The sequence below is a fragment of the Sapajus apella genome, unplaced genomic scaffold (assembly GCF_009761245.1).
Source record: "Sapajus apella isolate SASKATOON/1434 unplaced genomic scaffold, GSC_monkey_1.0 scaffold55, whole genome shotgun sequence".
NCBI classification, from domain to species: domain Eukaryota; kingdom Metazoa; phylum Chordata; class Mammalia; order Primates; family Cebidae; genus Sapajus; species Sapajus apella.
This window is the reverse complement of record NW_022436995.1, coordinates 14,581,641-14,609,548: the sequence shown is the minus strand read 5'-3', so window position 1 is coordinate 14,609,548 and position 27,908 is coordinate 14,581,641. Positions and strand designations below refer to the sequence as shown.

The 27,908-nt window shown below is 56.3% G+C and overlaps 1 protein-coding gene across 1 annotated transcript; it reads right to left on the bottom strand.

Moving 5' to 3' along the window:
• Window positions 1-408: 408 nt before the first annotated feature.
• On the bottom strand, window positions 409-27,908 carry LOXL1 (lysyl oxidase like 1). The gene is made up of 7 exons (XM_032244781.1): window positions 25,748-27,908; window positions 10,117-10,225; window positions 6,270-6,407; window positions 5,613-5,769; window positions 4,913-5,008; window positions 3,228-3,343; window positions 409-713 (listed from the first exon to the last, which is right to left on the bottom strand). The coding sequence occupies exons 1-7, from the start codon at window positions 26,856-26,858 to the stop codon at window positions 707-709; spliced, it is 1,734 nt and encodes a 577-aa protein (XP_032100672.1). The 5' UTR covers window positions 26,859-27,908; the 3' UTR covers window positions 409-706.

Genomic DNA, 27,908 nt, shown 5'->3' with positions numbered 1-27,908 from the left:
TGTAAGGGGGACTTCCAATTGTGGGTGGCTGGTGGACAGCGAACGGTGTGAGAGGGCTGGGAAAGGGGCAGTGGGAGTGTGAGGCTGAAGGCTGAGAAGGGGTGGCAGAGGGCAAAGGAGCCCAGGCAGCAGCAGAGGCCAAGCAGGGAGAGCAGGCTGGCACCGCCCACCCCACTGCTGGGCCCTCCCCTCGCCGGATGTGGTCCTCTTCCCATACAACGGGCTTGGCCAAGGGCTCCACCCCAAGGGTTTCCACGACGGGCTCGGGGCCCTCAAAGTCACTGCGGTCCTGACGGGGTGGTGGCTGCCCTTTCCACACCAGGCGAGGAGAAGGATGACACCCAAGGACATCTCCCAAGCCCAAACTAGCCGTGGCTGGCCAGCCAGCAGGCCACATGCAGAGCCACAGAGTAGAAAAACCTTGTTTTATTCAGCCCGGACCTGGGCAATCTAGCTCTGTGGTATGGCCAACATATAAAAAATAAAAACCACCAACAAAACAACGCAGTAGAGAAAAGTGAAGTACAAAGTGGGGTCTGGCATCCGGAATCCCTGTGGTTTCCATCCACGTTCGCTCCCTGAGGCCGGCAGGGAGGGATGCCCCTGCCTGTGAGTTGGGGGCTGGGCCCCTTGGCGGGTGGGAGGCTGCTGGGGGAGCAGGGCTGCTTTGGAAGGGGAGAGATTGGCCATCTGTCCCTCCCGGAGATCAGGATCTGAGGAAGGAAAGACAGTGGGTCAGTGAAAGGCTGCAAGGTAGCGCCCCCGTGGCCTCCTCAGCCAGGACTTCCCTCCCACAGCCCAGATCCATTTCCCTTGAGAGAAAGGGCCGACCCCCTCAGCCCAGGTCCAAAAAGCGGGGTTTGACGGACTCCCACCCACCCGTGGCACAGTCTCAGCATGTTCCCTCCCCATGCCCTAGTCCCAGCTTGTTTTCTAGGCCATTAGCAGAGCTGCTACTGCCTGGAAATACTTTCTTGTTTTTTCTAACTCAGTCCTTTTTTTTTTTAAGCCTCCCTTTTCCTCCAGGAACACGATGGAAACCCACAGGCGTCAGTCCCGTGGCCTTTCTGGGAACGCTCTCTCCGGCTTCCTGTGCACGCTGGCCCAGCCGCCTGCCTGCGGTCAGGGTCACAGAGACGGAGACGCTCTAATAAGACCCGGCCTTTCCAAGCACTTATGTAAAGAGCTCTTGGAAGGAAGGACTTTGGCCTCCCCTGCTGCCCTCAGGCCCCCGGGGAGTTGGGAGGGTCTTGCAGGCTGCTTCTCCATCTGCCCTGCTGAGAGCCCTCCTGGCAGCTCCGGGCGCCTGGGACAAGGGACGCTGTTTCTGTTCCCATACCCCCTTCCCAGCAGCAGGCGGAACTCCCTGCCTCCTTGAGCCCCCCGCAGCCTCTTTTGTTTCCTGAGTACCCCATTCTTCCTTTCTCCTCCTTCCCTAGAATGGCTTCTACCACTTAGGTGACCCCTGGGTCTTGAATGGCTAAGACAGGCCCTGAGGGGCAGGAATGTGCTGGGAACCCAGGCCTGCTACAGAGCCAAACTGCCAGTGATGGGACAGGGGTCCGTCCTCTCAAACACACTGTGTGCCCTGGGGAATTCTGACCTCTTTCTACTCATGAGGAGCCTAATCTCTGCACTGAGCTAGAGGCTGCTGTTCCCATTTTTAATATTCATGATGTGGTGGCAGCATGCTGTGAACAGTCAGGTTAGTGGTAGCAGCCAAGGGTGAGGGGGCTGTCTCTAAATGAGCCTGGCCCTGGTCACAGACAGCCCTGACCCTGGTCACAGACTGAGCCCTGACCCTGGACACATACTGGGCCCTGACCCTGGACACATACTGAGCCCTGACCCTGGACACAGACTGAGCCCTGACCCTGGTCACAGACTGAGCCCTGATCTTGGACACACACTGAGCCCTGACCCTGGTCACAGACTGAGCCCCGATCCTGGACACAGACTGGGCCCTGAGCCTGGACACAGACTGAGCCCTGACCCTGGACACAGACTGAGCCCTGACCCTGGTCACACACTGAGCCCTGACCCTGGACACACACGGAGCCCTGAGCCTGGACACAGACTGAGCCCTGACCCTGGACACACACTGGGCCCTGACTCTGGTCACACGCTGAGCCCTGACCATGGTCACACACTGAGCCCTGAGCCTGGTCCCGGACTGAGCCCTGAGCCTTGTCACATGGTGGGCCCTGCCCCTGGCCACCGCACACTGAGCCCTGACCCTTGTCATAGACTGAGCCCTGATCCTGGCCATACGCTGCACCCTGACCACAGTCACAGGCTTAGTCTCTCATACCTGCTATCCATTATTAAGCATTCACATTTAGGGAAAGATGCCTCTCTGGGCCTTGGGATCTCGACCACTTTCCTCCCAGTTGATGAACTAAAGCTGAAAGCTCTAGGACTACTTTTTTTTTTTTTTTTTTTTTTTTTTTAAATAGAAAAGAGTTGCTTTGATCTGATTAAACATTTTTAATTCACATGGAGTGTGGTGGGGTTTCCTTGTGAGCTTGTAAGCAGGAGGTCCCTCTGCAAAGTACTTCACGTGGAGCATCAGAAGAAAGACCGAGGACCCTGCCTAGCAGCCATTTGCCAAAATCCCAAGTCCAGGTTTTATGGACTTCTTCTACAATGCGGGAGAGGGGGTGCCTAGGGATTGAAGATGGCTGCTTTTAACCAGAATCACTTCTAATCAGCGATTGTTTAATCCAATCCGCTTGGTAAGGACACTAATGACCACAGCTGCTGCTGACTGTGTGCCACTGTGTGCTGGGCTGCTGAACATGCAGATATCAGGCCCGTAGATCCTCATCCCCAGCCTGTGTGGAAATCCCTATTCTACAGTTGAGAAAAGGAGCTGAGGGAAGTGCAGTGAGTCACCCAACGTCACAGAGCGAGGAAGCTTTGGAACTGGCACTGTGGAGCTCACGCCCTTGTACCGAACGGCTCTGCCTTCTGCTGGTTTTCACCTGGGACATCTCAGGGAGCCAGAGGAGGCAGCCCCAGATCAACACCCTACAGCCGGAGCCCCACCGAGAACACTCAGCTTGCGGCCGGCACGGTCAAGGCTCTTTCTACTGGGCCCCTCTGCAGCTGCATTCGGCCATCAGGGTGACCTAAAGTGCAGGTATATTAAGTACTTGAGGTGGCCTTGCCTGCTCCCCAGGCAGGAAAGGGCCAGGGCCAGGGAAGGGCAGTGGGCAAGCACTTACTGGACAATTTTGCAGTTTGTTGCAGAAACGTAGCGGCCTGTGTAGTGAATGTTGCATCTCACCACGTTGTTGGTGAAGTCAGACTCCAAAACAATATATTTTGGGTTCACGTGCACCTGAGGAAGAAGGGAAACAGAGAGAAAGGGAGTCTGGTCAGGGGGGCTGTACCTCACCTGCTCACCAGAGAAGGTGGTGAAGAGGCAGACAGACAGCCACAGAGGTGACAGAGACAGGGAGACAGGGAGATGGAGAGAGACCCTGTGAGGCCAGGAGACATGGAGACAAAGACACACTGCTAGAGAGACACAGAGGGGAATGAAGAGGCAGCTGGTAGTCCAAGAAAACATCATTTGATCCCCCTTATCGGGAGATGGGATGTTTCCCTAGAGCAAGAGCCTGTGCCAGGTGAGACCTGCATGGGGCATCTGGGGCCAGAGAGGTTAGATCCTGCCCCAGGGAATGCAGTAACGAGGAGCTGAGCAGGGATTCAACACCTGGCTTCCCTGACTCGGAGGCTCAAAGTCGTTCACTATGCGTCCCTATCTAGGTGACCCATCGAGGGTCTGTCAGCTCCCCTGCTCCGGAGCCCAGAGTGCCCAACATTCACTGAGATGATAGCCCGAGTATGATCCGTGCCTTTTGTCTCAAAAGGAGCTGTTGGGATACAATACTTTCAAATGTTGGATTAACTGGGGTAGGGCCAGCTTTATTTGCAGAACATTTAAGAACAGATGCAGGGACGCGACTTTCAAATCCTGATACACTCCCAAAGGGCAGGGACTGTGAGCTGTGTTTGCTTATGAGGTTTGTGTGTCCAGTGCCTAGAACTGAGAGGGGACTTCCTATGTGTTTGATAAGTGGATGAATGAGGAAAAGAACAAATATACTGGACAACCCCAGGCCCTGGGGGAGCAATCCTGGAGGCTGCTGAGGAGTACTCAGGAAGAAACTGCAGAGAATCACTGCTGAATGCATCTCTCCACCAGCTGACTGTCTGCAGGGAAGGCCTCTGCCTACAAACTGGCTTCACGGATCTTCCTTCACTGAGCTGCCTTTCTGCTTCTGCGTGGGTCCAGAACTGGTGGAGTGATCCCCACTCATTTTATACCTGTGTGCAGAAGGCCAAGACATGGCTTCCCCAGGTGAGCCCAGGACAGCCTGGCTTACACGGATACACCAAGTCTGGCTGTGTGTTGTTAACATGCTTTTCCACTTTCCCCCCAGCCAAGGGAAGAGGTAATGGTGTAGGAGGGGTTCAGGCTAAAAGGGTCTTGGTCACAGGAGCCCTTGGCTTTGCAGGGGTCTTTGGGAGGAGCTGAGGGCCTCTCATCTGTCTCCCAAATGACACAAAGTCTGCCCTGTCTGGAGGCAGGAAGATGGACCACATGGCTCTCCAAGTCTTCCTTGTTCTCTCTGGTCCTCTGTCACGTAGGGAGACACTGCCTCTAGCATTACCACAGCGGTGGCAAAGGTCCCTTGGGTTCTTCATGGAAAGAGAGGCTATGTCAGCCTGAGACCTAAGCCTTTACCTGGGAAGCCTAAGCCTCGAGGGATGCCTCGGATGCTGCCTCTGCTCAGCAGCTGGGGAGAAGGGAACAGGCCCAGGGGCTGACACTTCTTTCAGGAAAGGGAGGACATTGGACATGAACACCAGGCTGGAGGGAAAGCCCGACCCAGAGGCCCACCTTGAGGATGTAGTTCCCAGGCTGCACATCGGTGATGTCAATCCACTGGCAGTCGATGTCTGCGTTGTAGGTGTCATAGCAGCCTGGGCTCAGGCCCTGGGAAAGGGACAGGAGGAGAGGCTGTGATGCTGCTGGTTCCCCAGAGCCACCCTATGCCGACTTTTAGGAGTTTCGGGCCCACCTTCCCCTGGGTTTCTCCCCTGACCCTGGCCCAGTGCGTCCACTCCTTCCTAGAGCCACTGTCTAGATGGACCAGATGAAAAACAGCGATATCTAATCGCCAGGTGGGAGGGATGAGACGGAGGTGCAGGGAGGCTTGGGCGAGATGGATGGCAGAATGATAAAGAGACACGACAGATGGACAGTGTGTGGATGTTTAGACTGGCTGATGGAAAGGGGGACATGGGGGGGTGAAGAGGCCAGTGGGGCGTGTTGCTCTCCAGACTTTGTTGCAATGTGTCCTTCTCTCCATGAGCAGATCGCCTGGGAATAACGTGGGAAGGGGCTTGGGCAGGGAGGGGGCACTCCCCGCAGGGCACTGTGGGGCCTGAGGACTGGTCAGAAGACCCTCACTGTGAGCAGAGCTGAGTGGCCGGAAGCCTTGGCACGAGCCGTTTCCCAGCCGGCCTCAGTGGGTCTTGCTCTTTGCCTCCCCGCTCCTCATCCTCCTGTGCCCCAAACCCTGTCTCTCCAACCAAACCTGGGTGTGAGAGGTACACGCATAGCGCTTGAGGTTGCCGAAGTCACAGGTGCTGTCCTCCAGGCAGAAACTGGCCTTGTGACCCTCGGCCACCTTCTTGCCTGTGGCTGCATCCAGTAGGTCATAATGGCTGAACTCGTCCATGCTGTGGTAATGTCTAGGGGCAGAGGAGAGGAGAGAGAAGAGGGCCTAGTCTTCCCCGGGCCTCTCATCCTGTCCCCATCCTGAGATGTGACCCTGCTGTGACACAGCCTCTTGACCCGTCTGGGCTCTTCTGTCCCCTGAGTCCCGTAGGGTGGCCCCTCTGTGCTCCCCACCCAGCTGGGTCGCTCCACGACAGCACCTCCTCTGGACTCCTCACTTCCTTTTTGGGCTCCCACCTGTACTGGCCTCACTGGGCGATGCCGTGTATTCTAGACATGTCCATCCCTTATCGAGGCCAATCCTCCGATATCCATCTTCCAGCCTAGCTTTGGCTAAGGCTTCTCTGAAAAACTCTGGTCCCAGTAGCAAGAGCTGGCAGATAACACCTCCCCGGGCCCTCTAATCCAGGACCTGTGTCTCCCAGAGTCCATGTGGTGGGAGGGCAGCTTGGGCACCAAGGTCTCTGGCCCAGAGGAGAAGGGGAAGAGGACGGCCCAGCCCCTCCGCACTTACTGGTGGCAACTGTGCCACTCCCAGGTGTGCCGTGGCCGGTTGGGGAGGAAGTCCGCCGTGCCCTGGTTCTTCACGCGCTGGGGGAAGCGCAGCAGCACCCGCACGTCGTAGTCGGTGGCCTCAGGGGCATAGGCTGTGCTGCAGGGACAGGGTGGGGGGTGCAGAGGGGGGTGGGGGCACAGTGACACCAGAACCCAGCATGGGCCCCCTCAGCCCCACCCCCAGCCCTTGGTCACTGGTCCTGCATCCCCACCCCCTTGTCCCTGAAGATCTTTTCCTCTGACTCCTCGAACTGTGGCAGAGGCCCAGGCCTCCTCCTCTGTCTTCCGACCCTGTGAAATCATGGCTGTCCCTTCCTTTCCGGCCTCCACCATGTGGCCGGCAGCTGCCAACAGCATCTTTCTGAAGTGGTACCAGGCATGGCAGCGTCCCTGGTAGCTGCAGGTGACTCAGCTGGGGTCAGCCCCTGGGTGCAGGAGCCTGTAGAAACCTCTAAAAAACAGCCCTACCTGGGGGATGGGGGGGCAGGCACTTTGGCTCAAGCCTGTAATTACAGAGCTTTGGGAGGTCCAGGCGGGAGGATCACTTGAGGCCAATAGTTTGAGACCAGCCTGGGCAACGTAGTGAGAAATCACAATTAAAAATCAATTTAATTGGCCGGGCGCGGTGGCTCAAGCCTGTAATCCCAGCACTTTGGGAGGCCGAGGCGGGTGGATCACGAGGTCAAGAGATCGAGACCATCCTGGCCAACATGGTGAAACCCCGTCTCTACTAAAAATACAAAAAATCAGCTGGGCATGGTGACGCGTGCCTGTAATCCCAGCTACTCAGGAGGCTGAGGCAGGAGAACTGCCTGAACCCAGGAGGCGGAGGTTGCGGTGAGCCGAGATCGCGCCATTGCACTCCAACCTGGGTAACATGAGTGAAACTCAGTCTCAAAAAAAAAAAAAAAATCAATTTAATTAAAGAAATTTTAAAAAACTAAAAAATTAGCTGGGTAAGGTGGCTTATGCCTGCAGTCCCAGCTACTGGGAGGCTGATCCCTTGAGCCCAGGAGTTCGAGGCTGCAGTGAGCTGTGACCGTGCTGCTGCACGAAGAAGAAATAGAAGTCCTGTCCAAGAGCTTCTGGTCAGTCTTTCCTCCTCCAGACAGGGCCCTAGCTGTTGACCAACGTATGCCATGTCTTGGGTGTGGGCCTGAAAAGCAGGCTTGAGATCCTCTGGTCAAAGCCTCTTTACTAGTCCCATCTGCTCCTCCACTCCCCCACATACCCTGGGTGCCTGCTTCAAAGCCTATTTTCCAAACAGGCTCACCTTTTTCCCTGACCCATACTTTTGCCCATGCTGTTTGCTTGACCCAGAATTCCAAAGCTCACCCAGCCTCCTAGGGGCAACTCAAAAGTCCCCGCCTCCAGGAAGTCTCCCCTGATTGCTCCACCTAGAGGATTCAGACTGCCTGTGAGCTCTGATGGCGCTGACTGCGGCACAGCCCGACACCACCTGCATCTTGCACTGGGTTGGGTATGACCGGGCCACCTCTCCCTGATTGCATGGCTTCTGGCTGGCAACCTGCCCTTTTCCATTCAGGGAGCCTGGGTCTGGTATGAATCGCCTGCTCCCAATTCACCTGCTGACTCCAGATTTCCAGCTGAGGCAGGCCTTGCCACCAAAGGAAGAGGGCGGAGAGAGGAGCGGGGGCTGCACGGAGGGGAGACACGCATGTGTACACATACACACACGCACACGTGTGCATGGTAGGAACAGGAAGGGGTGGCTGAAGACCCCTCCCCTCTTCAGCTGACAGCTGACAGCTCACTCTGCTGGCCTCAGGGGCTCTTCCCTGGCACTCATTAAGGTCCGTTCCTAAGGCCAGAGAGGAGCGGTGGCCAGTGGTAGGGATTAGCGCTCTCTTTGAGGGAACGTCTGGACAACAGGCGGCTCAGACTGTCTGCCAGGATGAAAGGCCCTCAGCCTTGTCTGGGAGAGGCTTGGAATCTGTCTATGTCTGGGCTGAAACAAAACATCCTCCTTCCCTCTGTTCAGTTCAATCCTGCCCTTCTGTTCGGCTCAGCACACCGTGGGAAACCATAATGGTCTAGGTTCTAGGCCCAGCTTGGCCACAAACTGGCGGTGAGACTTGGAACCGGTCCCCTTCCTTCTCTGGGTTCTGCCTGCAGCGTGTGAACTGGCACCAGCCCGCGGCCCATACTTGAAATGATCTCAGAGGGCCCTCCCACCCCAGGGCTCCAGGTCTGCAGGGCTCTCCAGGTCTGTAGTCCTGTGCCCACCTCCTCTGAGGCCTCAGCCCTTGCTGACCCCTCCCTCCTCTGACCTCCGGCAGCACTGGCCTGTGAACCACTCCTGGCTCTTGTCCCACTCGTGTCTTGGTTCTGTCACTGGGGTACGGGTGAGGGCAGCTCTCTCCAGGTGTATCAGGAGACCCTCCAGGACAGAGGACAGGCTGCCTCCTCTCCCCAGCTGGGAGCGCAGGTCCGGGTACTTGGGATCCTCCATGAAGAAGCAGTGATATTAATAGTTTAGCTTTGAGTTAATTCTCTTAAGACTGGAAGGGCTGCCATGGAGGCTCTAAGTTCCTCATTGCTGGAGGAACTCCAGTAGGACCACTACATTCTTTTCCCCAGGACAACTGAAACAAGAGAAGACCTACCTGGAGAGCCTGGCTGAGTGGTGGTCTCTGGACCAGGGGCAGGTCCAACACTGATGCCAGTCTGGGATGGGATGGGGAGCGTGCACCAGAATGTACATTGATGACATTACTAATCACTCTGCTTAGTTCAGCGGACACACACTTTTTTTTTTTTTAAAGTAAGACTTTCTCAATGAAGGAGTGAGTTGAGTTACATTCTGGTGCAAGCTCTTTATCTTATTACAGACAGATAAAAGTTTATGGTCAGCAACTTATAATGGCAGTGAACTCGTGAACTAGAAGTTCTAGGAGTGAGAAAATGTGGAGATTCCGAAGAGTTTCCTAGATAGTAAAAAGTCAAACTAAGCAGAGAGTTCAAATGTCCAAAAAGCAGGTAACTAAGAAAAAGAGGTGCTTTCAACATAGAGGGACATTAACAAAAGAAGCAGATAACATAATCTTAACTGATTATTTTAGCCCAGGGATGTATCCCCAAAGCACCTATATTTCAGTAGAATATGAACTGCTAATAAATTAGAAGCCAACACTGCAAGAGGCAGGGTTGCCCATGAGTAATGGCAAATCAGCTGTGCTCACCTTCTGGGTTCATGGAAACTGGTCTCCTTCTCCTCTTTCCAGTGCAACGTCTAACTGAAGCTTCCTTGTCCCCCCGGCTCACTGCCCCTGCTGTGATGAGGCAGAGGCAGCCTGAGCCAGTCAAAGCCACTGTGGACGTGGCTCCACAGTCCTGGCCTCTACCCTGCAGTTACACCTACCCTATAGAACTTCCCTGGGTCCCTGTATGAGCACTGGAAGCCTGGGCTCCCAAGAGGAACCTTCTCATTCAGCAGCTCAGATCCAAGAGGTCTGGGTTCCTTTCATTGCTCCTCAGTTTCCTGAGGGGGCAACCCATACCTTCAGGGCTCGTGCGAAGAGGAAGAACCACACTAAAAGTGAAGTCCCTTATAGAGTGGGGAACAGTATACAGAAATGCTGGACCGCCACTTGCTCCCCTCCCCTCCTGACTTCCTCGGGGCAGGCAAGGCTCACAGATGAAGAGGTCAGGGTCCTAGGAGGCTCGGGCACTTGGCCAGGGTCATCAGCTTGCAGACAGCCTAGCTGGCAGCCACAGCTAGGCTGGGTTCTGGGTGACTCCTGGGGACTCCCCCGACACTCTCCACTTCTGCCTCAGCTCCTTACCTGGCCAGACACTTCTCCTCCGCAGCACAGCGCAAGGAGTACAGGTGGGCTCTCTGCACATAAGTGGATGCTTGCACATAGTTGGGGTCTGGGACCAAGTCGGGGAGACCTGGAGTGGGCAGTGGGTGAGGGGAGGAAGAGCATGACATTGAGAGCGTCAGGTTGGCCACTGCTAATGCCCAGAGACCTCCTCCCACCCCAGACATCCTCCCATAACCCAAAGCCCTTTGCCATTCTCCTCGGGTGTTGGGTCTTGGGCTCAGGTGTGGGGTTAGGGAAGTGAGGACACAAGAGCTTGCATCTCAAGCTCTGTGGTGTGAGAGCTACTGAGATCCCCTGGAAAAGGTGGGACATGAACAAGATCTGGGAGATGGGGTGGGAGTGAGAGAACCAGAGAGCAGGAACGGGTGTCCTCGGCAGGGGAACAGCACGAACAAAGGCCTGGAGGCAGGACTGAGCGAACCATGTGATTTCCTGACAGATGTACTCCCTCCAGTCCTTACTCCCCAGGCCTCTGGACACCAGCCCCCAGACACCCTCCGTTCCTCTCATCCCTGCAGTCAGCATTCTTTGTGAACCACCAAGAGAGCCCTGGGCTTCTGGCCTGGAGTGTGTCCCTGAAGGCTCATGGGCAGAGCCAGGTGGATGCTGGCTGGCAGGAGGTCTGGGTGGGCAGAAAGGGAGGCTAGAAGGAAAACACTTGCCCAGAGCAGGCTGCTGACAAGGCAGGATTCTCAGCCTGTGCACCCAGCCCGACCTTCTCAGGATTCCTTCCTGCCTGGCACAGCCACTGCGCCCTGTACACCTCCATCGCCTGCCACCACTTCCTGCCATCAGCCCCCTAGACCTGACCACACCCTCCCCTGTCTGCAACCTCCTGCCACCAACCTGAGGGAGGTTCTGGCTCCCTCCTCTGCAGGGCCCAGGGTCAAGCGTCCAGAGGAAGTCTGGAGGTTGCCCCAGTCCCTGTGGTCCCCTGTTCCCCAGGATGTCCCAGAGCCTGGGGCCTGTGCATTCCACAGGTGTTCCTGCCCCTTCCACCTTTCTCCCTGGGCAGGCATTAGGTTGAGCAAGAGTTACTAGGAATAAGCAGAAACCAGACTTAGGTGTCCAGACTCCATCCTGCATTGGAATGAAGGAATGACCCTAATGTTGGGGTGATGGGGTGCAGGCTGGGGCAGGTGTGGGGTGCAGGCTGGGGCAGGTGCGGGCTAGGGCTGGTGTGGGCAGGGGGGACTCCAGAACCCTGAGCTCTATTCCAGCCCAGCCACTGATTTAAAGGGGAGGGGTCTTGGGGCCTCTAATTCCCCATCCTCTCTGGCCTCAGGGATCCTGTCAGGTAAGTGACGAGGCTGTAAGCTCCTCCTACCTTCTTTTAAGACTTCTGCTCTTGAGGGATTCAGGAAGGGTGGGAACAGGCAAGGTGAGAGGACTTGAGTCCCGTGGAGGGGTTTTCTACCCCTTTCCTGCTGCCAAGACCCTCTTATCAGCTTTTAGGTCCGGATGATAAGGCCGAGGAGGGGAAGGCTGGCTTCTAAGCCTTTGGCAGAAGTGTCTGCCTGCATGTCCCCCACCCCACACCATCCTAAGTTCCCAGACCCTAGCTTTGCTTTCTCTGGGGCCTGGGCCTCATGGGGGAGCCTGGTCCAGGCAGCCAGGGTGATCTCACCTACTTGGAATGAAGAGGAAGCTTGGAGTGCAAGGGTGGGTAAGGATGAGGTGGCTCCTGGCTGGTGGGGGACTTCTTGGCCAGCCTAGGCCCTGTTACTTGAGCCCCTAGGAATGTTTGCAGTCATTTCTCAAGGGACCCATAGACCCTCAAGCCAGCTGGGAGCTGGTTCTCACTCTCTGGACCCTGGAAGCCTCTGGGGGAGGGGTGAGGACGAGAGGGACGGGCCCCATCCTCATCACCCAGTGCGTTTCCCTCAGCTGTGTACAGGGTGGGGTAGCTGGGCGTTAAGTCTCAGGGGACCCAGCATTTTACATCAGACAACTTGCTGCCCCCACCCCAGGCCCGGTTTCAAGAAACACTGCACAGATGGCTCCACAAAGCTTTTCTGGCCTGAGTATTCCTCTCTAGGCTATTTCATGAGCTGGCTACGCAACCCAGGGAAGTTGGAGGAGCAGGGAGGAAGAGGCCAGGTGGGGCCAGCGAGGGCCAGTGCTGCTCCTGTGCTGCTCCTGGCCTCTCCCAGCCCTGACTATGTACACACACCGAGCCTTGTGCCTGATCACAGTTGCACCCTGACCTTGGACACAGACTGAGCTCTGACCCTGGTCACATTAAGCCCTGACCTTGGTCACAGACTGAACCCTGGCCTTGGGCACACCCTGAGCCTTGACCCTGATCATACACCGAGCCCTGTTCCTGATCACAGTCTGAGCTCCGATGCTGGTCACACACTGAGCCTGGACCCTGGTCACATACTGAGCCCTGATCCTGGTCACATACTGAGCCCTGATCCTGGTCACAGACTGAGGTCTGAAGCCTATCAGCAATTCTGAATCTCAGTCTCATTTATGTGTATTCTGACGATGGACTAAAGCTCTTCAAGTAAAGGAAAAATAAATTGCTGTGATATCATCATGGCTCTATGATTAAAATTGAGTGGGGTACGGTTATAAGCGCCAGAGTTATGGAGGAGGGGCATTTGTGTTTTTTTTTTGAGATAGAGTTTCACTCTTGTTACCCAGGCTGGAGTGCAATGGCGCGATCTCGGCTCACCGCAACCTCCGTCTCCTGGGTTCAAGCAATTCTCCTGCCTCAGCCTCCCGAGTAGCTGGGACTACAGGCGTGCGCCACCATGCCCAGCTCATTTTTGTATTTTTAGTAGAGACGGGGTTTCACCATGTTGACCAGGATGGTCTCGATCTCTTGACCTCGTGATCCACCCGCCTCGGCCTCCCAAAGTGCTGGGATTACAGGCTCGAGCCACCGCGCCCGGCGGAGGAGGGGCATTTGTACAGTAGTGCACCTGGAGATTTGGAAGACAGACGAAGGACAAACAGCTTGTGGCTGCCGCTCACAATCTGAACCTTGAGCCTTGCCACAGATGACCACCTTCCTCTTACTGAGGAATCTCAGGCTCAGGCAGGTGCCTCTTGTTGTGGGAAGTCTCCCCTGATTGCAACGCCATCTCAGGCTACACACGCTTCTATCTCACTACCCCATCTATACGGACGATCTACACTTAGATTTCACCATATGAACCTGCGTGTGCCTCCTCCCCTCCAGACGGCGTTCTTTGGGCAGGGCCTGAGTCCTCCTCGCCCTCAGTGGAGCAACTTTTGCTTTGGGGGTGACTGGCTGGCCCAGAGCCCTCAGCCTCTGTCAAAAGATCTTCCTTAATGAGCATTCCAGGCACCCCCAAGTGTGCTCCACGTCCTGCCCCCCAGGACGCCAGGGCACACAATGCCTTTGGAAACATCCGAGGAAACTGAGTCTCAGAGAGGTCCATAAATCTGCACACAGTCACACAGGGAGCCGGGGTACCCCAGGAGGAGATCCTAGGTCTCCTTGCCCTCCAAGACTCCTCCTGTCACTCTTTATAAAAATGAACTTTTTGAGTCATAATCTATACACGGTGAAACGCACAGACTTTAGGTGTACGGTTTGGTAAGTTCCAACAAATGTATAAAGCTGTGTGGCTTCCTCCACAATCAAGCTGTGGATTGTTTCCGTCACCCTCTGGCCCCTTCCCTTTAAGTCCCTTCCCAGCCTCTGCCACCTCAGGCAGTCACTGCCCTACTTCTAATCACTGTAGATTAGTTATGCCTTTTCTAGGACTTAAATGGAGTCACTCTTACCCTTATTTTGTAATTTTCTTACACCGTGTGACTCCCCCAACGGACCCCTCTCTGTGCTCCACCTCTGTCACACCCTCATGGCTGTGGGGGGTGACACGGGAGGCCAGCAGCTCGGGGAAGCTGCTGGAAAGGAGCAGCCTCAGGAGTTCAGGCTGGGCCCCCCCGCCTCACCCTCAGGATCCTTGCCGAGGTCCCGGGGAACAGCAGGGCCCCCTCCCACAGCTGGTATGTTTTTCCGGGAAGGAACAATGCCTTCCTCTCTGGGCAGCTCTCCCAGAGGACATTTCGTCAGCAACGAGGCCTGCAGGCTTGGGCTCTCAGCCCCTCTGCAGGGCTTGGGGCGGGGGGATTATGTGATGTTGGAAGGGGATAAAGAAGGGTTGGTTGAGTTGGGGGCTGGTGGACATGATCGGTGTGGGAGTGGGGAGGCCATTCTGCAATTTATGGCTTGTAGGGTACAACAGGCCCTCCAGGCAGGGTGGCCCATGCTGGGTGAAGTCCAGTTACTATCAGACTGTGTGATCAGCCCTCGCCTCAAAAATATGCATTTTAAAGGAAGATCCTGGACCTGGTGAAGGTACACATCTAGCTCCCCACGTTACTTCCATCTTTTCTTTTTCCCTTTGAGACAGGGTCTTGCTCTGTTGCCCAGGCTGGAGTGCAGTGGCGTGAACATGGCTAACTGCAGCCTGGATCTCCTGGGCTCATGATCCTCCTGCCTTAGCCTCCCAAAGTCCTGGGATTGCAGGCATGAACCACTGCACCCAGCCAGGTGAAGGTCTTTTTGTTTACTCCAAATACAGGGGAACCATCAGCTCAGGCTGAAGTGCAGTGGTGCACTCTGGGCTCACTGCAACATCCACCTGCTGGGTTCAAGCGATCCTCCCACCTCAGCCTCCTGAACAGCTAGGACCACAGGTGTGTGGCATCATGCCTGGCTAATTTTGTATTTTTAGTAGAGACAGGGTTTCACCATGTTGGCCAGGCTGGTCTTGAACTCCTGATCTCAGGTGATCTGCCCGCCTCAGCCTCCCAAAGTGCTGGGGTTACAGGTAGGAGCCACTACGCCTGATCTGTGTAAACTTTTAAGGCCTATCTGGTTCACTGCCTGTCACTGCTACATAGGATTCTACAATGTGCATCCTCCAAGTCCCCCCTAGCTGGCCTCCTGTTCTATTTATTTATTTTGAGATAGAGTCTGGCTCTGTTGCCCAGGCTGGAGGGCAGTGGCGCCATCTCAGCTCACTGCAACGTCCACCTCCCAGGTTCAAGCAATTCTTCTGCCTCAGCCTCCCTAGTAGCTGGGATTACAGGTGCTCGCCACCACCCCTGGCTAATTTTTGTATTTTTAGTGGAGACAGCGTTTCACCATGTTGGCCAGGCTGGTCTCAAACTCCTGACCTCAAGCGTTCTGCCCACTTTGGCCTCCCAAAGTGCTGAGATTACGGACATGAGTGACCGCGCCCGGCTGGCCTCCTGGCTCCCCCTTCCACAAACTCCACGCTCCACAAACACTCAACGGTGAGCGGCTATACACGCCCCTCCTTAACCTGGTGAAGATACACATCCAGCTCCCCTGGCCTCCTTCAGCCCTGCTCAGTCTTCTCCCAAGCCCCCAGCACCACTGGTGGGGGGTGTGCTGGGTTGGGTCTCATCAACAAAGACTGGGTGGATGAGCTTGCTCAGGCTACCCAAAGAAACCCTGGCCGCCATCAATTTCTTGCTCCCAGGAGAGAGACAGGAGCCTGAGTTCTTACCCTTCTCGATCGCAGGCCTTCTGGGTGGCTTTGGGCTTTCCCAGCCCCACTTCAGGCTTCTTAGCCTCCCTCCTTCCACTTCTAATTGTCCTCCACCTGACTTGGGGCTTGAGGCCCTGAGCTGGCCCCTGTGGGCACTCTTCCTCAGATGCAGGCTGCACAGAGCCTGGGCCAGGATGGCAGGGATGCTGAGTCATGGGGTGGTGAAGATCCTAGAGATGACCAAAGCCAGACTGCTCGGCTAGGGTGGAGCTGGGTGAGAGGGGACAGGATCCCAGGGCCCTTCCACAGGGAGACAGCCAGCTGCTGGTGTGGGGTAAGCCTTTCAGCTATGGCAGCTCTATTCAACCCTCCAAGGCAGTGAAGACACAGAGCTAAGAAGATAGAACCAATGTTCTGTATCCTGGCTCTGTCTTTGGAGCCTCCTCTGTGGCAGCAGGCAGGGACACAGCAGGAGGAACCTGTCACACTGACTCTTGGGGCCCGTGTGCTTGGGACAAGCCCACCCTCTCCGCTCTGTCCTCCTGCTCAAGCTGAGTCTGGAGCTGCTGATGGCTCCCGTGCCAGCCCTCAGGAACCAGAGGATGATGACCATCTGCCCCTTCCCTGGTGGGATGCAGCTGGGGCCTTCTCAGCGGTGAGGCTCTAGAGGTGAGGTCACCGTCTTGTCCAGTCTCCCCAGTCCCCTTTCTGAGGCTCATTTTCCCCATCTGGATGATGAGGGAGACTGAACTAGCCAGCCCTTCAACACAGGTTGGATGGATCGATAAACACTTGGAGATTAAAATAGTTTTTAGGAGCCATTCAGTTCATTCCCAGCCTTGGGCAAGAGCCCAAGACCTCTCACAACCCTACAGACGATACTTCAGCAGTCAGGAAATTCTCCCACCGTCTGACCTAAATCCTTCCTGCTTCATTAGAAATCTGTTCCCTCCTGCCCAGCGGTTCCTGGAGGCTGCCCAGCGCAGAGGGCCCTGTGGCTGCATTCCCATCGCTCGCCCACACCTCACCTGTTTCCCTCTTGGCTTCCCCTTTTTTGTGGGTTCAGTAAACCTTGTCTCTGAAATCTTTCCTCTCCAAGTCTCTGCCTATGAGGGGCAGAGGATGGAAAGTGGAACGCAAAAGAGCCCTAATCTCTTGAGCCCAGGGGTGGAGGATAAACAAAGGCCAGCAGGAACCGGTCAGTTGCTTGTGAAATATGCGCTGAGCGGTATGTTTTGGCTAGCGCAGCCAGACCCGAGAGGAGCCCCTAGGTGGGGGAGAAGCAGAAAGCTCTGCAGAGCAGGCCCTTGAATAAAGATGAGCCAGAGAGGCCTCCAGGGCGGGAGCTGGCTGCCCTATTCCCTAGGAAATGATTAGCTCATAATCAGGAAATTAACTTGTCAGCGCTGGCCTGGCGGTGCCACACCTGCTTGGTGAGCAGGCAGGCAAGGTGGCTGCAGATTCCACTGTGCCTCATCATGAAGGTTTAATCCCAGCCCAGGCATATGAGCTAGGACAGCCATGAAGCCAGGCCTAGAATCTTCAATGGCTCCCTATTGCCCACAGAATCAATCCCAGAAGTCTTAGAGTGACAGCTAAAGCAAGCTTCTGTGGTTGGCCTTACCTAACCTTCCAGAACTCTTAACCCTAAGGGTCAGTAGGCAGGTCTCTAGCAGCAATACCCCAACCTTTTCTACCCCGTGACCCCATGGTGCCCTTGTCCTGGAATTCCCAGCTATGCACATGCGTGCACGTGCACACACACACACACACACACACACACACACACACACACACTCCAGCTCTACCCATGCAGGGGTAAGCACTCTTTAGCTCCAAAGCCCACCTTGTCAGTCCTGACTACCCATTCACCACCACCCTGCACCCTCTTACAGCACTCATTTGCCCACCCCTCCGATGGGGGGGAGACAGCAGCAGCACAGGACCCGACTCACAGAAGGTATCTGCATGTGCTCAATCGCACCAGCTGCCCAGGATGCCCTGGGCTGAGGCGGAGGCAGACGACGCTACCCACTGGGGAAGTCAGCTCCCTGCTCACAGGCCAAGCCTCTGCTGCCTCTCTGCACACCTAATGCACATTTCTTCCCAGCATGAACCCAGCCCCTGCCCCTGCAGCCCTCCCTGTCCTGGCAGGCCCTGCCTAGTGCCCCTGAACTCACCTCTAGAAGCTTCCTCTGATGCTTCGGTCACTCCAGGGGTTCCCTCCCTTCCCTCTCATGCCCTGAACAGTGACCTGAAGTTTTTATATTTCTTTTATGCTTTTGTTTTTGAGATGGAGTCTCATTCTGTCACCAGGCTGGAGTGCAGTGGCACAATCTTGGCTTACCACAACCTCCGCCTCCCAGATTCAAATGATTCTTCTGCCTCAGCCTCCCGAGTAGCTGGGATTACCGGCCTCCGCCACCACGCCTAGCTAATTTTTTGTATTTTAGTCAAGATGGAGTTTCACCGCGTTAGCCAGGATGGTCTCGATCTCCTGACCTTGTGATCCGCCCGCCTCAGCCTCCCAAAGGGCTGGGATTACAAGTGTGAGCCATGATGCCCGGCCAATTTTTATATTTCTTATAAAACCCACTCTGCCGACAGCCTTCCCATCTCAGCTTAAGGCAATTGCATCCTTCTAGCCACACCAGCCATAAACCTCTGTGTGATCCCTGACACCTCTCTTTCTTTCATACTCCATATCCAACCCAGCAGGAAATCCCCTCAGCTCTATCTCAGAAACATACCCTCAAGCTGGCTTCCCCCATTGCTGCCACTCTTCCTGGTCTCTGGAACAGCCTCCTCTAGGTTTCCCTGGCTGACTCCCCACTGTGCACTCCGGGCACAGCAGTCAGGGGCCCATGTCTCTGCTGCACCCAAACCCTGAGTAAAAGGGATGCACAGAAATGAAAAACCAAAGCCCTCCCAGTGGCCCACAAGCCCCCGCCATGGCCTGGGCCCCAATGCCCCTCTGACCTGTCCCCGTCTCCTCGTCCAATTCCACTCCACTCTGTTCTAACCACACTGGAGCACGCCTGGAGACCCCAGGGAACTCCTGCCTCGGGGCCTTGCCCTGGCTGTCTTCCTATCTGGAATGCTCTTCTTGAAGACAGCTCCACAGCTCACTCATGTGCCTCCTGAAATCTTTGCTCAAATGTCACCTTCACGAGGCCTGACCACCTCTGCCACCTGCCCGTCTCCTCTACTCCCGATCCTCCTCATCTATCTCTATTTTTCCACAGCACTTAGCACCTTCTATTTTTCTTTTTTAACCTATTTATTATGTTTATACATGAAAATAGAAGATCCACGAGGGCAAGGTTTCGTCTCTTTTCACGACTGAATACCCAGCTCTAGAACAGTGCCCAGCACACAGTAAGTCGCTCAATAAATATTTGTCAAATGACTATTTCCTCATAAGATGATATCTGCACTCTGTAGCCAGGCAAGAGCCCGTGAGGGCAGGGGCAGGTGGCAATGCCCTTTGCCTGTGCCCAGCTTCTGGGGCAGGTCTCACAGGTGCACAGCAGGTGCTACGGGAGCTGGAAAAGACAGACGTGGGCGTGGGCCACTCTGCACCCCAAGTACCTGTTTTCTCGCTGCCAGGCTGAGATGTCAGGGAGGCCAGGGAGGGGTCTGGGGTGCCCCTGAATTCTCCATGCCCAGCTCAGGGCCTGGCACCTGTATGCCCTTGATAAGTGCGTGAGCCAATGCCCACACTCCACAAGGGTCTGGTGGAACTGCCTGTGTGAGTACAGACTTCAGTGTCAAGCGGAGTCTGGAATCCATTCCCAAAGTCCTTTCTTTTGCAGAAGGATTTGCTTTGGGCTTGGAAAACCTGTGGTTCCAGCTGGCCCACAGGCAGGGGAAAGGGTGGGTTGTCTGCTGAGGTTTGGATGGCAAAGGCCTCTGGGGCCTCGCTTTCCCATCCTGAGTCCCTTCCTGCTTTGGCATTCTGACATCCCTCTCTCCATTTCCAGGTGGTACTTCAGTGCCCAGTTTCTGAGGTGCCTATCAGCAAGGGGGAGAGGGCCCCAGACCCAATCCTCACCCTGTGATAATGAGTCTAGACAAAAAGGCCCTTGGTCCAGCTGCTTGTGGTGAGGAGGTGGCTAAGAGGGGCCAGGGGAGGGGGCGAGTCCGAACCTCTCCTTCCAGCATCCCAACCCTGACTGCTCCTCTGCAGGAATGCTGGGCACAGCAATTGGAAGCAGGTGTGGGCTGCCTGGGCGGACCCCTGCTCCCTCCCTGCCCTCTTCCTCTCCTGCACATTTCAGCCACTGTCCTGGGAAGTCTTCCATGTGTTCTTGGCTTAGAAAGGAGGTGGAATGGACTCAGGCTGGGAGCTACTGGGGAGGGGTACCCCTTCTGAGACCAGAGGACATTGCAGTGGGGACCCCTGGGGTTAGGAGGAAGGAGAGAAAGCAAAAAGCCAGAAGTCCCAGGCCAAGTCTAGCAGTAGCCTAGTGCCGATAAAGGCACTAATGGCCCCCGACCCTGCTCTGCCACCATCCCCAGCAGCTCTGTGGGGCCTGCTAACTTGAGGCAAAAACCCACATTTTGTTTTTTCAGGTGTTTAGACCTCAGAGAAACAGTGAACACTGAGACAGGTGACACAGAAAACACCCTTCCCTAAGAGACAGAACAGAGTGAGGCTGGGGCCTAGGTCTAAGTTTGGCCACTCATTAACCCTGAGACGTTGGGTGAGTTATTTCATTTCTCCGAGCCTCAGTTTCCTCATCTATAAAATGGAGATGATAATTCTATCTAACAAGGCTGTTGTGGGAATGAAATGAGAGAAATAAAGTGTTTGGCATAGTGTCTGTTCAATAATTATCAGTTATTCTTATTATTCATTAAAACAGGAGCTGTCTGTTCTTGCAGGGATGGTCCAGTTTGAGACTTCGGGGAGAGAATGTGCCTTGCAAGTGGCTGATAAGAGAGGAGACAGGAAGTCTGCCTGGGATGAGGCTGCTTGGGACTCTGTTTGTTTGTCCAGACACTAATGACTCTCAAAGGAGAAACATGGAGGCGAGAGGAGGGCCCAGAGCCCTCTGTTTCCACAGCTTGTCTGACCTGACACAGCTTTCTAAGCCTGAGGACTCTTTTTCTTTCTGAAGGAACAATCTGAGACATCTTCAGGGAAGGAAGGAGGATGCTGATCTGTGATTCTACCTCCAGGGCAAGTCACTGAACCTCCCAGGGCCTCAGTTTCTTCATCTGCAAAATGGGGATAGCAATCCCAGGGTTGTTATAAGGATTAAGTGACTCCAACTGCAAAGCTCCAGGAACAATGTCCGGCACTTAGTATGCACTATAAGAGTGTTTGTTACACAAACCTTCTGGAATCTGCAATGATAATGACCAGGCGACACCCTAACACCACACTGGGGAGAGACTCTGCTTCCAAAGTCTGTCACACCTACTGTCCCATCTCACCCTGTCACAAACAATACCCAGAATCTAGCAGTCAAATACCTGTTGAATGAATGAATGACCAAATGAATGAGTGAATAAGTGAGGCATACAGGATCTAAGCAATTAATACAGAAGTTTTTTTTTTTTTTTTTTTTAAATGCATGGTTGTTAAGAACTCAGGATACGGAGTCACACAGACTCAAATGCTGGTTCCACTACTAAAAGTCAGCAAGGGAGCCTGTCACCTTATCTGTAACACAGGACAAATCACAGTACCTGGCTCGGACCTGGGAATTAAAGGAGATGTTGTATAACGCGCTCAGCAAATGCAAGCATAATTCTTCCCTCTGGATGCAGATGGCGGAGGTAAGGCCCACAGAGGCAAAGCTGGCAGAGGGGTCCATGCTCACCTCCTGCCCTGCCCTGCCTGCAGGTGGAGCATGGCTTCCTCCTGGGTCATCTCACTGTGATGCAGAGAGCACAGGCTCAGTTTGAATTCGGGCTCGGCTGTACCCTTTTGCGCCACCTCCCTAGGCCTCAGTTTTCTCATCTGTACCAGGAGGACCATACTGCACCTCACTAGGAGGTTGTGCATTGAGGCCGCTAAGCCCAGGAAGTAGTCTTCAGCAAATGGCCAAGTTGGTATTATCATCCCTGCCTCTGGGCTCTAACTCTGGAAGCTTGCTGGGTGAAGCCTGCTTTGGTCCTTCCCTGCATCTACTCCAAACTCTGTGGGGAAAGGTGGCCGACCTGGAGGGCAGAGGTGGGCAGGCAGCCTGTGGTGAGGGAGACAGGCCCAGGTGAGCTAGGGGCTCAGGCAGGAGGGGTGGTAGCAGGAGGCCAGAGCTGCTCTCAGGAACTGAGGGTCCAGACAGGTCTGGCCTCTTGGGTGCAGGAGGCTGGACAGAGAAGGCGGTACCCTGGAAACATCCTTGCATGTGTCTAGGGAGATGTAACATCTAGGCCCATGAGCAGTATGGTCCCGCGGGGGCTGTGGAGGCTTGAGAGAAGGAGGAGGAGGAAAGGACAGGAAAGGGGTACCTCTAGCTCTGGAGTGCTAGGCTGAGACCCTAGACTTTGTCCCAAAGGCCCTGAGGAGCTACAGAATCCTCCTGAGCAGAGGAGTAACCTGGTCAGACTGCTGGGGTTTATCTGCCCCACATGTAGGACAAACTGGAGAGGGAGAGAATGGGGACAAGGGTATGGGGTGGGGGCAAGTACAATTCCCTCCTGGCCTCTGATTGGCCATGTGAGGTCAGGGATAAAGGACACATGCCAGGCAAGGCTAGCATAGCCATCCGAGATGCCCTGGGAGGATGCCTAGGGCAGCCTGTTCCATGTTCCTTTCAAAGGATTGCCAGAGCCGGTGAGTCAGGCAGCGGGTGGGAGGGTAAGGCCTTGGGAGGGGAGCTTTGGTCTTCTGGGGCTGTGGGGTTTCTTATGTGGCACTAAGACCCCCAGCTCAGAGAAGCTAAAACTGTGGGGAGGCAGGAACTGAGGCAAGGATCCCAGGAGAGGAGGGCCTGGTGGGGGCAGAGGGAGAGGTCACTCGAGGGAGCCGACACAGCGTAGGGGACCCAGCTGGGCCTGGGAAGCAGCTGGCCACTATCCAGGGCTCTCTTCAAGGATTTGCTATGAGAGCTGGGCAAAGTATGTGAACCTCTCTGGGCCTGTTTCCTCCAGTTTATTTTCAGTTTCACATTTCAAAGTTGGAGAGAATGGTACTGCAGGTACTGCCTTGGGTATTCCCAGTGCCCAGGGTGGGAAGGAAGAGGGTGCAGGTGCCCAAGGAAGAAGCTGGGCTCAGGACAGGACAGGCGCTTGGAAACCACCCACCCATGGAGGGAGGTGGGTGGTGCTCACATGTGCTTGGTGTTGTGAGGACACGTCCACGCCCACACACACATGCAGGCTGCCAGCGCCCAGCCTCAGACCCCTGGGTGTGGGGCCAGGAGGAATGAAGTCAGTCTCAGAGAATCCGCTTTGGGCTCCCACACCAGGCCTGGGGGTCTGATCTCAAGTACAAGGCTTGGCCTTCCCTGGGCTGGGATTTTCCACGGTCTGGCTTAGCAGGGTGGGGAGGGAGGAACCAATGACGGGGGAGACTACTGCTCCCTCTCTGGCCTCTTTGTCAGCCCTAAACTAGCCTGCAACCCCCTCCCCAGCAAAAAACACACTCCCACCCCACACCCCCAATGATTAGGGGAAGGGGCACTTGGAGGGTACTGACGACCATCCCTTGCAGCAATGCTTAGACGTTGCCTTCTCTGGAAGTCTCCCTGAGCCCCAGCGCCTGACTGGGAGGGCCCTTGTCTGGGCTCCCAAGGCCCCCGGCCCACCAATGCTTGCCTAATCACAGCACTGAGATGCCCCTCCTGCTAGACTTGCCCAGGGAAGGGCCTGGACTCGATGCATGTGAACGCACTCAGCTTGGCTCCTAGGATGCTGCCTTCAGGGGAGAAATGTTTCTGACCCAAAAGGAACTGTGGGGCTCAGGGGCAGTGGCCAGAGGCCTGCTAAGCACCAAGCACCCTGGCTCCAGACATGGCCTCGCCCTGTCCCATTCCCCTCTCAACCAACTGGCTTCCTTAAGAACTAACAGGCCAAAGAGAGGCCCTAGAAAACCCACTGGCTTGGAGCCCAGATGCCAAGTCCCAGGCCTGCCTCTGCCAGTATTGTGGCAATTGAGGGCTCAGTTTTCTCTGCCCAGAGGTGGGGCCCATCAGGCTGAGCCTCATGCTGAGGTCTTGCATTCTAAGAAAAGCCACTGCAAAAGTTTTGCACCCTCTAGGTAAAACATCCTATACTCCAAGGGGCCCTAGGGCACCTGATGCATGGCTGTAACGTGCCCTTCTGCAGGGATGCTGCAAGTACCTGGTAAGGACCACAGCAGGTGGATGCATCCTTCATCACATCACAGAAGGACCTGCCATCTGATTTTTCCTGAGGTCTCACAGGTTCTTAAAGTGGGATTCAGCACCCAACTCAAGTGCTACACCTTGGATGTGAGGGAGTGGGTGCTCCCAGTGCAGAAACTCCTCTCCCCTAGTCTTGGCCTCCAGCAGTACCCAGGGAGACAAGGCACCCCATCAGCAGCAGCCCCTCACTGAGGTCAGCTTGGCTGGAGACAAGGCATCAACCCTCTGCTGACAGAGGCTGAGGGGGAGGCTGGGGTGGTAGCACCTACAGTGCAGGGCACTTCGGGGCTCAGCCCTTACTTGGTGGGCCAGGCACAGCAACCTCAATGGGGAGCAGAGAATCATGGGTAGAGGAAACTGACAACAGCTTGAAAGAGGCAAAGTAAGGTTGGACTGCATAAGCATCCGGGATCGAGTGGAAAACCTTGCCCAAAAAGCTATCTATATGGAGAGGGTAGCAGGAAGGGGGATTCTAGGGCAGCAGAGAATGGCTGATGGCCGTCCAGCCTCAGCCAGACCCACCAGTCAACCCTTGTCACAGTAGCCCCATCTGCTAATAGCACGTGTGGAAGCTGCCACTCTGCTGTGTCCTCATGTGCAGAGGGCTTTGGCCTTCCCAAGAGGAGGATGTATCCTTATCCCCTGAAAAGCCAGAGGGAGATCTGTCCACAGCTGGGGCTCTCCCCAGGGGCCAGGACTAGGGTGAGTGGACGAGGCCGGTGAGGTGTTTTTCTTTTCTTTCTTTTCTTTTCTTTTTTTTTTTTTTTTTGGCTTGGGGTGCAAAATTTTAGGGGATGCCAAAAAATTCAGTAACCGAGATAATATTTAACGTAATAGTTTTAAAAATCAAAATTAACGGAAAAATCTGTGATTAATAAAATATCCAAATTTTAAATAAGGACAGGATCCGTGTTGCTGATTTTTTAGCTTGCCTCAGGCTCCAATATGGCTTGGTGTACCACTGTTAGGACTTTACTTAAAAATGTGGATATTTTGTTTATCACAGAGTTTTGTTTTTTAACATTAATTCTGACTTTTAAAAAATACATCTCAATATTGCTCATCTCAATTATTGCGTTATTTTGATAGACCCTGAAATTCTGCACCCAGGCCAGTGCCTGACGGGTCTCTCTTGTCCCCAGCGTTACAGACTCCCCAAGGGGGTCCCGACTTCCCCCTGGAGCACAGGCTCTCCAACCTCCTGCGGACTCAGGCCAAGCTCACACCATGCCCAGTGATGGGCAACTTGCCACACCTCCAGGGCACCCCTTAAGGCCACTCTGGCCCTGACGACTCGGGTTTCTGATGCTCCTTGCCTCACCCTGTGAGCTGGCATAGGGCATCTCTAAGGGGGGAAGGAGATGCCCTCATTGGAATGAGGGAGAGGCAGAATGAGGGGTTCCTTCCTTTTGTCCTCAGATGACCCCAAGCCAGGTACAGAAGACGCCTCCTCCCAAAGCTAGGCTAGTCCCTCCACCAAAGTCAGGATCAGAGCCCACACCTGCCTGGCCAACCCCTGGAACTGATGATGCCTGGGTGCGGCTTAAGCTGGGAGGTGAGGTGCCAGGTGAGCTGCCAGGCTGTTGGCTGGGTCGGGGGAGTCGGGAGGGGGCGCTGCTCCGAGCTTAGCCGCTCAGAGGAGGCTTCCGGGGAAGTTCTGAGGAGGGGCCCGGCGCCCGGGGCAGTTCCCCGCGGCCAGGGGCGCGCGCCGCCAAAGGGGCGTCGGGGGTCGGGGGCGGTACTCACCGCGGCCGCTCTGGTTGGGCCGGTACACGCTGCCCACGCTGAGGCGGCCCTGCTGCGCGCCGTTCCGCTCCCCACCCGGCTGGGGCGCGTCGGAGCTGCGCACAGGCAGGTAGGGCGGCTCCTGCGCGCGCGGTGGCGCGTACGCCTCGGGGGCCTGGTTGGCGTAGGGCGGGTACCAGCCCAGGCGCGGGTCTCCGCCGTAGGCCTGCGCCGCGTCGGGGCCGGGGCCGGGGTCGGGGTAGGCCTGCTCGAAGCCCGCGGTGCCCTCGCTGTACAGGCTGTGCGAGTAGCGGCGGTCCAGGCCGTCGGGGGGCGGCGGCGGCGGCGGCGGCGCGTAGGGCCTCTCCGGGGCCGGGTAGAAGCCCTGCGGCGGGTACTCGGGCAGCTCCTCGCCGCCGCCGTACTCCTCGTAGCGCGCCCGGGGCTGGTAGGGGTAGATGACCCCCGCCGAGGCCACGGCCGCCGCCCCCGCGCCCACGCCGCCGCCCGCGGGCCGGTAGTACACGAAACCCTGGTCGTAGGTCCGCGACGCGGGGTCGTAGTTCTCGTACTGGCTGACATAGGGCGCCTGCGGGTAGGGGAACTGCTGCGGGTAGGAGGGCGGCTGGCGGTAGGTGCTGGCGAAGGCCGAGGCTGAGACCGAGGAGGCGGAGCCCCCGTGCCGTTGCTGGGAGACGGAGGTGCGGGCCCGGGCCATGCCCGTGCTGTCCCCGACGGCCACCTCGCGCCAGTTGTCGGGCACCTGGCCGAAGCCGAATGGGTGCCGCGCCTGGCCGCGCACGGTGTCCGAGCCCACGCGCCCCGGCAGGGGCAGGGACGGCGCCTGCCGACGACGGGGGCTCCCGTGGCTGCGCCGCGGCTGGGCCTGGGGCGCGCCGGCCAGCAGCACCCGGGAGCTACTCTCAGACCGCGGAGGCCCGGGCGGCACGTACTCTGAGCCCGAGTTGAGCAGACTGTACACCTGCCCGTTGTTCTCCCACTGGATCAGCTGCCGCCAGCGCCCGGGGTCCGAACCCTGCCCCGGCTGCGCCTGCTGCCCGTGCACCAGCACGCACAGGCAGGCGCCCCACACCAGGGCCCCCAGCTGCCGGCTGCCTCGGGCCAGAGCCATGGTGCCCCCTCAGCAGAGGCCGGGTGGACAGAGAGGCTCTCAGGCGTGGCCCCCTGTGCGCGCTTCTCTTCCCACGGCCTCGAGGACAGGAAGGCTCCTTGCCCGCTCCAGCTCTAGCTTTGTCCATGCTGGCCTTGTCCCGAGCGGGACGGCTCCTCCGATGACAGCATTTCGAGGCCAGAGGGTCAGGGCAGGGCAGAGGCGATGCCCAGGGCTGCACGAGGCTCTCCTCAGGGCACCGGGCTGGCAGGACCGCCTGTGGGCCTTACATGGCCAGCCTCGCACTGGCTGGCCGCTCGGCTGGCGCTTTCCCACTCTGAATGAATAAGCAACAGGCTGGGAGCGTCGGGAGGCTTCGGCCTCCTGGTCCGCCTGCTGGGGCCTCCTCCGCGGGGCCCTATGGCCCGCCGGCTTTTAGCTATGCGCCGGTCCCACAGCTGGAGTGCTCCCTCTGTCCCTAGGAGTTCCCAGCCAAGCCACAGACAGGCCTCTGAGGAAGGGAATCAAGCAGGGAGTAGGAGGGGGCTTCTGGGGACTCGGGCCTGGTAAGTGGGGGCTCTGGCAGGCAGAAAAGGGCTGGGGTGTCAGCACCACCCTCCCCATTCCTCTCTGCTTTGGACGCAGTATCCCTGGTCTCCACCTTGCTCACTCTCTAATTCCAGGGCCCAGGTGCACCTCAGCTCTTGTACCTGCATAGAAAGGCACTGAAGCTGCAGCTTTTCCCTCGTGTCCCACCTCAGGGCCTTACTTTCCCAGTCTGAAGAGTGGGGTGTGTTCCTAGGCTGAATAGCGCTTGTGAGATCATGGGAGAGATCAAGGTCCCACACATCACATATGGGCTCTGTTCTGCATCTCTTCCTTCTGCATAGCCTGGGAATAACTTGAGTGTACACATGGATGAAATGAAACCCAGGGGCTGTGTTTGATATGGGACAGGGGTCACTGTGGGACAGAGAAGCCTGTAAGCATCGAACAACAGAAGGGGGGTTTCCGGAGAACGGGCCTGGCCTTGTGGCTGTGTGGCTCGTCCCTTACTCTGTCTGATCCAGC

Coding starts and splice junctions, on each gene's coding strand:
- LOXL1 (XM_032244781.1), bottom strand. CDS start 26,858: ATGGCTCTGGCCCGAGGCAGCCGGCAGCTGGGGGCCCTGGTGTGGGGC. Junction 10,226..25,747: donor GCCCAACCAGAGCGGCCGCG/GTGAGTACCGCC, acceptor TGCCCACTCCAG/GTCTCCCCGACTTGGTCCCA. Junction 5,009..5,612: donor CGTGTACCTCTCACACCCAG/GTTTGGTTGGAG, acceptor TCCCTTTCCCAG/GGCCTGAGCCCAGGCTGCTA.